We start from the raw sequence: 10,502 nt of genomic DNA, 5'->3' as shown, positions 1-10,502 counted from the left end.
TGAGCCCGAAGAATGTTTGGAGGTTGGAAGAATGTTTTGGAGGTTGGAAGAATTCCCGAAAGTTATGAAGACTCTCGACTGCACCTCAGGTTTGCGTGACTTTCTCGAATTCTCCTTCGTGTGTAGATGAGGGTATATAGACACGAAAACAAAAAACATCATTTGCTTAAATATTGATCGTCTTGTTCCGCAGGCGTCAGAAGCCCAGTAACGAATATTGCTAGCACTTGCATTTTATTTATTAACCCATCTTAACTTCCAGAAGCTATAAACACGTGACTTCTTCTTTAGGTGATTTGACAGATTTGCGAACTTAATAGTGGTATCTCTGTATATAACACTATAGCTTCTTAAGACTGACATCTCATGGTCAGTAAAGTGACTGCTGGTTATTGGATCTTGGGATTCAAAACTTGTAATTAAATAATGGTCTTTGATTATACGTCACAAGGATTACATATCTTGATAGTTTCCTGTTGGATTCACGAACTGGTGAGTAGCTTTGAAACTCTTTTCAGGAGGCTTCTGATAAACCAGAGATTTCATCGAAAAGAAGAGTCTTTGAACGAAATAAGTCGAGAAATATAAGCAGAGTAGCCTTTTATTGTGATGTTATCTTATGTAAGAGGAAACTGTCCAGCCATATTTATTCTGCGATGAAAGTCACCTTTAGTGAGTTTGCAAGACCGTTTTAGTCATTTCTCGACTCTCTTCCGACCGTTCTCTGAGATCAGGGGATCTGAAAAGCCGTTGTGTAGAATGTAAATGGAAGACTGGTCAAAGATATCCAGTCACGTTCAGAAAAGACAATGTAGAGAGAATATTTACAACTTAAAATACTGCAGGGCAGTTTCGTGAGTAATTCGATGATTGATATCAATTAGTAATAGCACAGTCATTAATAGGTTATTGTTATCTGATATGCTGAACATTTGTATTAACTGGAGTATGATAACTGAACCAAATTTTCCGCGGTAGGAAATCTATTCCTTCGTTTACCGATATTTTAATATATATAATAATTATATATATATTTAGAATTGATCTTGACAAAAAAGTAATTGACTAAGTACGATATTCCCTGAATATTGTACTATTATGTTGAGATATATTTAGATTGCATTTTAAACGTTCGCGTGTGTCGCAAAACATAATTTTACACGAAAAAAAAAAAACAAAACAAAAAACAATAACGATAATAAACACGAGAAATAAAATTAGTTCATAACACTCGGAACAAAGAAATTCGAGGGTAACGAGGCTTTACACATTATATTCCTTGCGTATATGATCACTATCATTATCATATTTTTATTTGCTGCACACGCGAACGCTCGAAACTTGACCAAAATTTATCCCACAATCGTGCAATATTCAGGGATATCGACTTCAGTGATCTAGAGAGTGATTTTGATGCTAATGACAAAGGGACAGATTTCATCCCGAGGAAATTTTGTAATATACCTGTTTAACGGGAAACCTCAAAATCACACATAGTACGCTCGGACTGCCTGTAGTAACAATGTCAGTGATCTATTACAAATTTATGGCTATCCGTTCTGAACGTTAAAGCATTTACGCAATTCCTGTAAAAGAGACACATGGAGCTACTTGCCTGATCGCGTGACGAGAGGTTTGACACGGCACGAAGTTTAAGCGGTCACAAGAATGTGACATTCGGGGAATGTCACTGAAAAGTATACTTTAACTTAAGAGTCTCGCGAATGGCTTGATGTGTTTAGCTCTTCTAACGGCGTCAGACTTCCCTTTTAGCTAACACGTGGAGTCAACGATGAGTTCCATCGGAATTATGAATAATTCACCAGCAGGGTTTTAATTCTCAGAAGAGACAACCTGGTGATATCACGTTTTTGTTGTGTGTGCAGATAACGGCTATCGACCGGTATAAATTTAACAAAAAACACATATAGGGCTTGTCTTCTGTCGAATAGATTCCACGTTGTCTGTGGGGTAGGAAGGAAGAGGCGAACATCAATTCTTGTGGAATACTCGCGAGAGAAGAGAACCTTTTCGGCTATCTAATTCAACTTACTGGCCAAAATCTTAAAGTGCTACTGAAACGAAATTTTCGTATCTGAAATTTTTGCTCTAGCCTGTAGTTTTAAATATGGTGATCATCATGAGATAATTTGCTTTGACCAAAAAGAGGCGAAAGATATCTTTTTTAACCGTTCAAATAAAAAATTTTACACAAAACCATGTCCGGGCTCTGGTACCGAGCGAAATGGATTGATGACGTCACTGGTTGTGTTCACTCCGATAGCGTGGTTTATTTCACTCACTGTTTGTTTGTATTCGTGAGCGAAGGAGATGGCAGATATTGAAGTTTTGTCAGGTGAATCTCTTTCTGAACGAAGCGAAGTTGTCTCCAGTAGCGAAGAGGAAGATGGTGCCGTAAAATGGGGTTGACAGGCCTACACGACTCCCCAGCGTGTGTTTAGAGTAGCCTATTCAAAGTTTAACCCTCACGAGTATGTCTTTGAGCGACCGCCCTCTTTTGTAAGATACCAGCGGCGGATTTTTGTATAGTTCGCTCAGTAGTGGTTGTGTTTCTATTAAATGCCAGTTTTTCATGAGAATTTGCTTTATGTGTGGCACTGAGTACGCACATCAGAGATTGCGTCTTTTTCGAATCGTTTGCCTTTGTAGATGTACAGCTATTTTTTTGACTGTCTAGATTGTTAAGTTGTCTTGATTGCTTTCAGCTTGCGCCACGCGCGCTGATTCGATCGTACTACAGTTCTTAGTGTTCAGTATTCCAGCCGTTTTGGCTCGTTTTCTTTTCTTTATTTCGGTATTAAAACGATCAATTTCACGTTCATAGAAGCACATGATCGCCTTTACTGTTTCTTGCTCCGCGTTGTTAAGGATTTGCTTTATCTCATTTTTTAAATCCTCGTCTGCTCTTATTTTGGCCCTCGCCCTATATTTTAGGGATTCTGGGCATGTTCTGCTAGGCATTTGGTACAGAGGGATTTGTTCGTTATCCTCAGACTTGCCGAGTAGATCATCTTCAGTGGCGGTGTCGTATGAGGCTTCCATGTTTTCTTCATTCTCTGAATAGCATTGCTTTGGCCCGGGGCGTTTCGTAGCCCATCTGCCGTTATAATGTCTTTCGACGTTTTCTGTAGATGGTCAGGCAAGACCGCGGTTTCGATCCTAATCTTATGGATCTCAGTTGCCGATTAACTAAATAGACTGGTAGAGATTTGTTCTCGGTATCAGTCGGGAATTTTGCTCCCTTGTTTCACAGAAGTACACAACCAGTGACGTCACAGGGCTGTTTTGGCCGCGCCAAGATGGCCGCCAATTTTGATCTCAGCCGGTCAACTTCGAATGATTAAAAATGTACTTTCCGCTATGCGTTGGCCCAGAAAAAGAACACAGCGTTTGCAAATAACGTTCAAAACACTACTATATTGCAAAAATCTCGGATATGAAAATTACTTTTCAGTAGCACTTTAATTGCTTCATACTATTGATCATTTTATTTCGCAGCAATGGCAGTGACGACAGATGCATTTCTTGAACGGATTGGGAGTTTTGGCCGCTATCAGATTGCGCTCAACTTGTTTTTTAATCTGTGTTACTTATTTTGGTGGGCTGTTCCCGTGATGATCATGGTGTTTATAGCTTCAGAACCTAGCTGGAAATGCGTAAACAACTCCACTTGCCCATTCACAGACAGCATTAGTATCAGAGATAAGAGATACAAATACAGATGTAACATTTCTAGGGAAGACTGGGAATTCCAAGACGACTTCACATCAGTTGTTACTGAGGTTTGTATTACAGGATGAGGCAAAAGGAGAGAGAAAAACAATCTGAAGCGTGCACGACCGTTTGGAGGGGGATGAAGTGGAGGGGTGGGGGACTGGGATGGATATCCTAGCATTTATCTTGGGGAGTACATGGACCTTTAACAAAAACAGCGACAGTAGTGATGGCATTTTCCTTTTAAAGCCGTTTTAATATATTCAAGATTCCATCGTGAATCATCTTATTCCCATAAACCTTATAACAATACATTTTACATTGAAAAATACCCTGTCACTCCTTTTATTACGTAAAGATCCTTTTAAAGTTGTAAGCTCCCTGGTGATAGATGAATGAAGAGGGTAGTTTCTAAAGAAACTGTGATGCTCAACCGAGTTGATAATGTAAACTTGATTGGCCACCGCAAAGTGTTTACAAGCTAAACTTTTTACGGTGGCCAATTCACATTATCAACTCAGTTGATAAAACCAAATTTACTCTCTATCCGGTAAAGCTCTGTGGTTTAGGCAAAGGAATCATATCAGATAAGGTGGCAATTCACATATCTAATGCCATTGTTTTTATTATATGTATATCACAGTTCAACCTTGTCTGTGACCGCGGCTCCTTGGGATTCGTATCAACCTCTGTGATCTTCGCAGGTTTCTTTGTTGGCAGCATTGTAGTTGGTACTTTGTCAGACAAGTTTGGCAGGAAGCGCCCTCTCTTTATCTGTGGCTTTTTCTGCTGGCTGTTCAATTTTGTTTCCGCATTTGCTCCGACGTTTTGGTTTTTTGCACTTTGCCGCAGCATTGTTGGGTTCATGTTGGGTAAGAAACATTTACTTCTTAAGAGGGTTTTTTTTTAGGGTGTGGCATTTTGGACATGTAAGGAATATGAGAGGGTAATTCTTTCTGCCAAAATATACATAATATACATATACCCACTTTCCTTACGGACGCACTTCTGAGTATCTTACCCCACCCTCCTGAAAATAAGGGTTTCGACAACCTCTGACTCAGATGTTTACCTACGAGTCGTCACAGGATATCGTTTTAGTATTTCTGTCGAAAGTTAGGATATCTTAGTTTTATTTTGCTTTAGTTTTTCTTTCTCCTGTTCTGTTTGTATTATCTTGACATGCAGGTGGTTATAGCATCCCAGTGTTTGTGTTAGCGACGGAATTTTCTGGGATTCGTCACAGGAGTACCGCAGGAGCACTCGTTTGGGCTGGTATTGCTGTGGGAAATCAAGCCTTAGCAGGATGTGCTTATGCCATTAGAGATTGGAGGCTTCTGACTATCATCACAGGAACTCCTGGCAGTTTACTTGTAGTTGGTTGGCTGTGAGTAATTTCTTAGTTTCTACAGTAAAATATATGCTACATGATCATTCTTGGGTGATCCATTACCCAGCCTAAAGGTCAAAATATTCCCACACAGCGCACTCGTCGGATAATTCAACCTTCTTTGTTTTGAGATTACAAGAAATGTAAGAGTTTTTCTAGGTTAATAAAGGTACAATATTAATATGAGGATTACTCGAATTTCCCGCAAAATAGAGCTCAAAGCTATTTCTCCAGAAATATATTTTCAGTCCTTTAGAATCACCTCGCTGGAATTTGTTGTATTTTCAATTATTTTACCTATTTATCTATTTATTTATTCATTTCTCTTTAAGCGGTTACTGTGTTGAACTAGCTCACAATCCTTCTTTCCCAGAGATGGGAGCGAATACAGTAATCTTTTTTGTCATTACATCCGTGTCCATTAGTTTTACTCCGGAGTCCATCCGTTGGCTCCTCAAAAAAGGTCGAGTGACGGAGGCGAGGGACATACTGAGTAAAGTCGCTAGGGTGAATGGTAAAAGCATGCCAGGAGAGGCATTACATTTGCCCAATGACGAGAAGATTGAAAGACTCGGTGACTTTCGTGATTTGTTTATGTCAGTTGGGATGGTTCACAGGACTCTTGCTTCATGGCTCATGTGGTAGGTTTGCTTTTTATTTGTTTGCTTGTTCACTTGTTTGCTTTCTCATTTGTTTACCTTCTAAAGTCAGTAAAATGATTTTAAGGTCAATAACATAAAAACATTCTGGTAAGCTTTGCGTTGCCACAAGTCTGGCACAGCTGCTTGGACTCTTCTCCCTGCAACTTTTCATGATGCACCTGCTGTTTTATCTACCCATCCTTACCTTACAAAATAATCTAAATGCCATTTCTTTCTGAAAGTAAATTAATATTTGAATGTAACTTAGAATCGCGTAATTGAATAAAATCTCGCATTCTGATTGGTTAACGAAGCGAGGTATTTAGCGTGGAGTTGCGAGTTCAAAAGGAGGTATCGAACGAAGTGATATTGTTTCTGATCGCTTGCTTTGCGCTTAGGATAAAAACAAACAATAATTGCTGTTTTTTTTTCTTATTTTTATTCAATTTGCGATTCAAGAAGAAGCCATTTCCTGGCTCGTGAATTCTGTGTTAAATTGTATTTGAAAACCGATATTTAATATAATTTTCTTATAATACTGTTACTTACAGTTCAGTATTTATGAGTTAAAAGTACCATCAAGCTAGTAATTTTTTATTATTATTATTCTTTTTGATTAGGTTTGCAGTATCTTTTATTTACTGGGCGACAGCTTTTAGTGCACCGTTTATTGGGGGCAATATCTACATCAATGTAGTCATTGCTGCTGTTGCTGGTTTATTGGCCGCCCCTCTATCTGCTGCTCTGGCAGTCAAGTAAGAAAATGAAACAATAGTGTGAATTAATCGATGGATCGGCGGATCGGTCGAGGATCAAAGAATCAGTTATTCAACCCACGCAGTTAGTTCGAGTAAGGCAATTATCTTCTTAGGTGAGCTTCAATTTAAGCGATTGCAAAAGAAATGCCTTAAAAAATAACCAGGCCTCGACGGAATTCCAACCTGTGGCTACCAGATACTACTTTAGCACCACTGTCAACTGAGCTACGAAAGGACACGTTGAGATCGCAGAACATTTTAGAGGGCTCTTCCTTCCCGTGGAGGAATTTGATCATAAATATTTAAAATTTATTTTATTAGACTTCTGTAAATTCAATCAATAATCACGTCTTTCTGCCTTTCACTGAAATGTTTATACAACAAGCGATGATCAAGCTGAGACAGTCAGAAAGATGGCCAGTCGGCAGACAGGACCGAAACAAGTACAGTGTAGGCAGTTAGAGGCATGCATAATGGCATGAGCTGTTTGGCCAGGCAGTCATTCAATTAGTTAATCCATCAAGAGCAATCAATCAGGCAATGCATGAATCTGTAGATCGATTACTCGATCAATTTTTGGGTCAATTATATGTACTATTTAACTGTTGAGAATTTTACATCATTTACTGACTGTCGGACAACCATATATCCGATAATTCTTTGCGTTTGGGTTTCAATGTCCTAAATTTTTTTGTAAAAGGTAACTTACCCATATTTAACTTAACCATAATTGGATTCTTATCTTACTCTTGTTATCAAAATTGTTTATATTACATTTTTATATCCAGATTTCGTCGAAAGCAGATCATTGTGGTATCTTTTATTCTATCGGCTGTGGGAGCGATTGGCGCACTTCTTTTATCAGATAAAGATGACAACAAAGGTAAAATGTGCCTTCACTACTGATAAAACAAAAGTTTCCAAAATCCAACACGCGTGTGTTTCAATTGAAATTTAACAGCCTATTTATTTAACAGCCTATTTATTTATTCGCTCCGACGAAGGGCTAACGCTCGAAACGTCAGCTTTTGTAATCATTACGGTGGCTAATTTACCATTTCAACTTTGTTGATATATCCATATTATTTCGTTACTCCCACCGACGCAGCCCCAAACAGTTTCTTTCGAAACTATCAGCCTTTATTTATTTATTTATTTATTTAACAGACCGATAAGTTAAATTTTTTTCAAAAACACTTCATCTCCTCCAGACCATCATGTGGTATTTAATCCTTAGACGTGACATGTGCACCAAAAGAACCATGGGGTGAAAATTCCTCGTTTTGCCATTTTAAAACAAGATAACATATTCAAAGAGCTAAGATAATAACACGGCGGTCAAACGTTTGCGCATGTGCGAACATCGTAATGGCTAAGAGACGTGCTTTCATGCTGTCAGAACCAAGTTGTCACACTAACAAGCTAGTGAGTAAGGCGACCTTAAAAGCATATATCTCATTGGATAAAGCCCAAAACCAAATCTTAAATCAGCAGGATATCAGTTGTCATAACGAATCAGCTTTGTGGTAGATAAGTCCGAACTTTTCCTTTTCCTTGTTTTTATCCTTAAGCGGATTTCCAAGAACGTTACAATTTTTTAAAGATATTTTGTTCGACAGCGGTTGTTTCTTTTGTTCCTTCGAAATTTTGCACGTGAAACTAGCGCGCAGCCAATCAAACTTGATCCACCTGCGCATGCCCCACGTTTGACCTCTGCGAGCTTAGGCTCGATTACGAACCACAGTACAGGAAATGAGCTTACAGCCGCACCCTTCCTCAGACCAGGCGCGGGAAAACGGCCAAAGACGAGCCTACTTAGAGTCTTAGGCTGTTTCTGCAGTAGTTTGTTCTGTTAATGATTATTTATACCATAACTGACTATAGTGGCAAGTACAGAGATTTTTTTCTCTTTCTTCCAGGTTATCTGATTGGTAAAATTTTCATGTCCATGGCTGTCGCCAGGCTTGCTGTTGCCATCGCGTTCACACTGATTTACATTTTCACTGCAGAGATGTTTCCTACAACTTTGAGGTAATTTGGAAGTGCTAGAAGAGGCTGATCTGGCAAGTTCTGTCACCACATCGAAAAACATATTCTCTTTTCCCTTTCATACATATAATCATTTATCTTGACGCGTGTTCGATCGATTGATTTTTTAGCTGTTTCGTCCGCAAACGCCATTTGCGCATCAAATGACCATTCTTTATTGGAAAGGACCTCTTTTACTTTCGTGCGATGCCCTGTAACTAAGCAACACTATAACGAGGCTATGCTTGCATAACAGTCTCATGATCATCTTGTTTCTTTATGTTCTGGCACAGGAACGTTGCCATGGGTACATCAACAGCTGCTGCACGTGTAAGCGCTTTATTGTCAGCCCTCGCTCCGCTCTTGGTAAGTGGCCAACATAGTATTATCTCCCTCCTCTAAAGGTAGATTTGATATACACCCCTGGCTTGTGACTACTTGAATCTCAAATAACGCCTAAACTATTGTGCAGTGTGTCTGAAAAGTGAAGCTGAATAGCTCAGAGACATCAGCTAGGTATCAGCTAAAATTTTCCCATCCTTAACACCCATCTCAATAATTTTTAACTTCAAAAAATTTCTTTCTTAGTATTCATTCTGTGACCCTCATGACAATATCTTTAACTCTTGATATTTTTAGTAAGTACATTGAGCAGCAATGAGAAGGAAGCTCCACCTCGAAAGGAGAGTGTTGTGTAATTCAACAAAGCAAGGTGTTAATCGCTTTTCCTAAAAACTCAACCTCCTATACTCAACAGCTAACCGTTCACCGATTTCTTCCATTTGGAATAATGGCTGGTTTGGCCGTGGCAGCTGCTGTTGTTTGCCTCACTCTACCAGAGACTCACAACCAACCAACTAAAGAAAATCTGTTTCAGGAAGAAGCATGCCAACCGAAGAATGAAAAACTTGGTGACGAGGAGCTCGCTGCCAAAGTTTGATGGAAGACCCAAGAAAATGAACCAGAACTATTTGGACCCCAACTATCTGCCTCTTAAGAGATTATTCTGTTCTTTTAGTTAAGTCGGCCTCATAATATGAACTCACTAACACTGGCTATTGAAGCTTTATTTTTTTAGAGGGGAGCATATCTTGAGGTTTTGAACCAAGCAAACAGAGCTCTGTGTTTACAAATAAATTTATAATTACTAGCAACAGCTTTGCGCTTGCGTCGTTGTTCAACTGTTTGTTGTCATTTTTTTCCCCTTCTTATTTTCTTAATGCCCTCCAAAGAGTAATACAGTTTATGTTATTAGGCATAAATACGTGTTGGATCCTTCTCAGAATCATTAAACCCTTGGCTAGTGGCTAAATATGACTTTCGGGTAGGTTCGTAAATTGACCGTAAGGAACGTTACGGGGAAAAGAGTCTTTTTTCCCACACCTTCTTAGGGTTAGGTATATATGTTCCTGCAATATTTAACAGTCTTATTTTTTGATAATTCTGCATCAGGTGGGTGTAGCTTCGCTACGTATTTTCTCCTAACAGAGCTCGTTGGAATTCGTCATTGCATCACGGCAGGCTGAAGCTAAGCAAGTATAACGGAAATAATTTCATTTAACAAATGGTAAACACCACAGCGTACACTATTGAGTTATGGATGCACGCGGGAGGTTGCTAAGCACGAAAGAAGCTTCTTGAGTGTTTAGCAAACCTCCCAAGTGCATCCATTACTCAATAGTGTACGCTGTGGTTTTTACCATTTGTTTTATAACATAACATTGATACATTGTAGCTAAAGAGTTCCCTTTTATTTAACAAATCTTACGCGACCAGAAAAAACAAGCGCGCGGCGGAAAAATAATCTTTGCATTTGCTCACGTCAGCAGCGTACACCCATGGGCAAATGGGGGACGCTAAATTGACCAATAAGAGCGCGCGCTTTACTTTGGTTATGTCATAAGAATATTTTCAATATAGTTTTCAGAGGAAGGAATTACTTTGGTTGAT

The 10,502-nt window shown here is 39.1% G+C and overlaps 1 protein-coding gene across 2 annotated transcripts; it reads left to right on the top strand.

The window, feature by feature from the left end:
- The first annotated feature begins 222 nt into the window (after window positions 1-222).
- Window positions 223-9,708, top strand: LOC111342419 (solute carrier family 22 member 15). 2 transcript variants are annotated; one of them, XM_088755220.1, is made up of 10 exons: window positions 223-492; window positions 3,520-3,803; window positions 4,379-4,607; window positions 4,924-5,122; window positions 5,551-5,766; window positions 6,387-6,521; window positions 7,313-7,407; window positions 8,444-8,555; window positions 8,846-8,918; window positions 9,192-9,330. In XM_088755220.1, exons 2-10 carry the CDS (start codon window positions 3,522-3,524, stop codon window positions 9,192-9,194), a joined length of 1,344 nt encoding a protein of 447 aa, XP_088611346.1. In that variant the 5' UTR covers window positions 223-492; window positions 3,520-3,521; the 3' UTR covers window positions 9,195-9,330. The 2 variants fall into 2 exon arrangements, with proteins under 2 accessions (XP_088611346.1, XP_022805229.1); XM_022949494.2 differs by having other exon boundaries at window positions 229-492; window positions 9,310-9,708.
- Window positions 9,709-10,502: the final 794 nt, after the last annotated feature.

The sequence above is a fragment of the Stylophora pistillata genome, chromosome 3, assembly GCF_964205215.1.
Source record: "Stylophora pistillata chromosome 3, jaStyPist1.2, whole genome shotgun sequence".
In the NCBI taxonomy this organism is placed as follows: Eukaryota; Metazoa; Cnidaria; class Anthozoa; order Scleractinia; family Pocilloporidae; genus Stylophora; species Stylophora pistillata.
Note: the sequence above shows the minus strand (reverse complement) of the source record. Positions and strands in the feature narration are given on the sequence as shown.

What these genes read in the sequence shown, in the direction of transcription:
- LOC111342419 (XM_022949494.2), top strand. Translation starts at nt 3,522, where the DNA reads ATGGCAGTGACGACAGATGCATTTCTTGAACGGATTGGGAGTTTTGGC. An exon ending in TCTGCTGCTCTGGCAGTCAA is followed by an intron (nt 6,522 to 7,312) that starts GTAAGAAAATGA and finishes TTTTATATCCAG; the next exon opens with ATTTCGTCGAAAGCAGATCA. An exon ending in CAGCCCTCGCTCCGCTCTTG is followed by an intron (nt 8,919 to 9,309) that starts GTAAGTGGCCAA and finishes TATACTCAACAG; the next exon opens with CTAACCGTTCACCGATTTCT.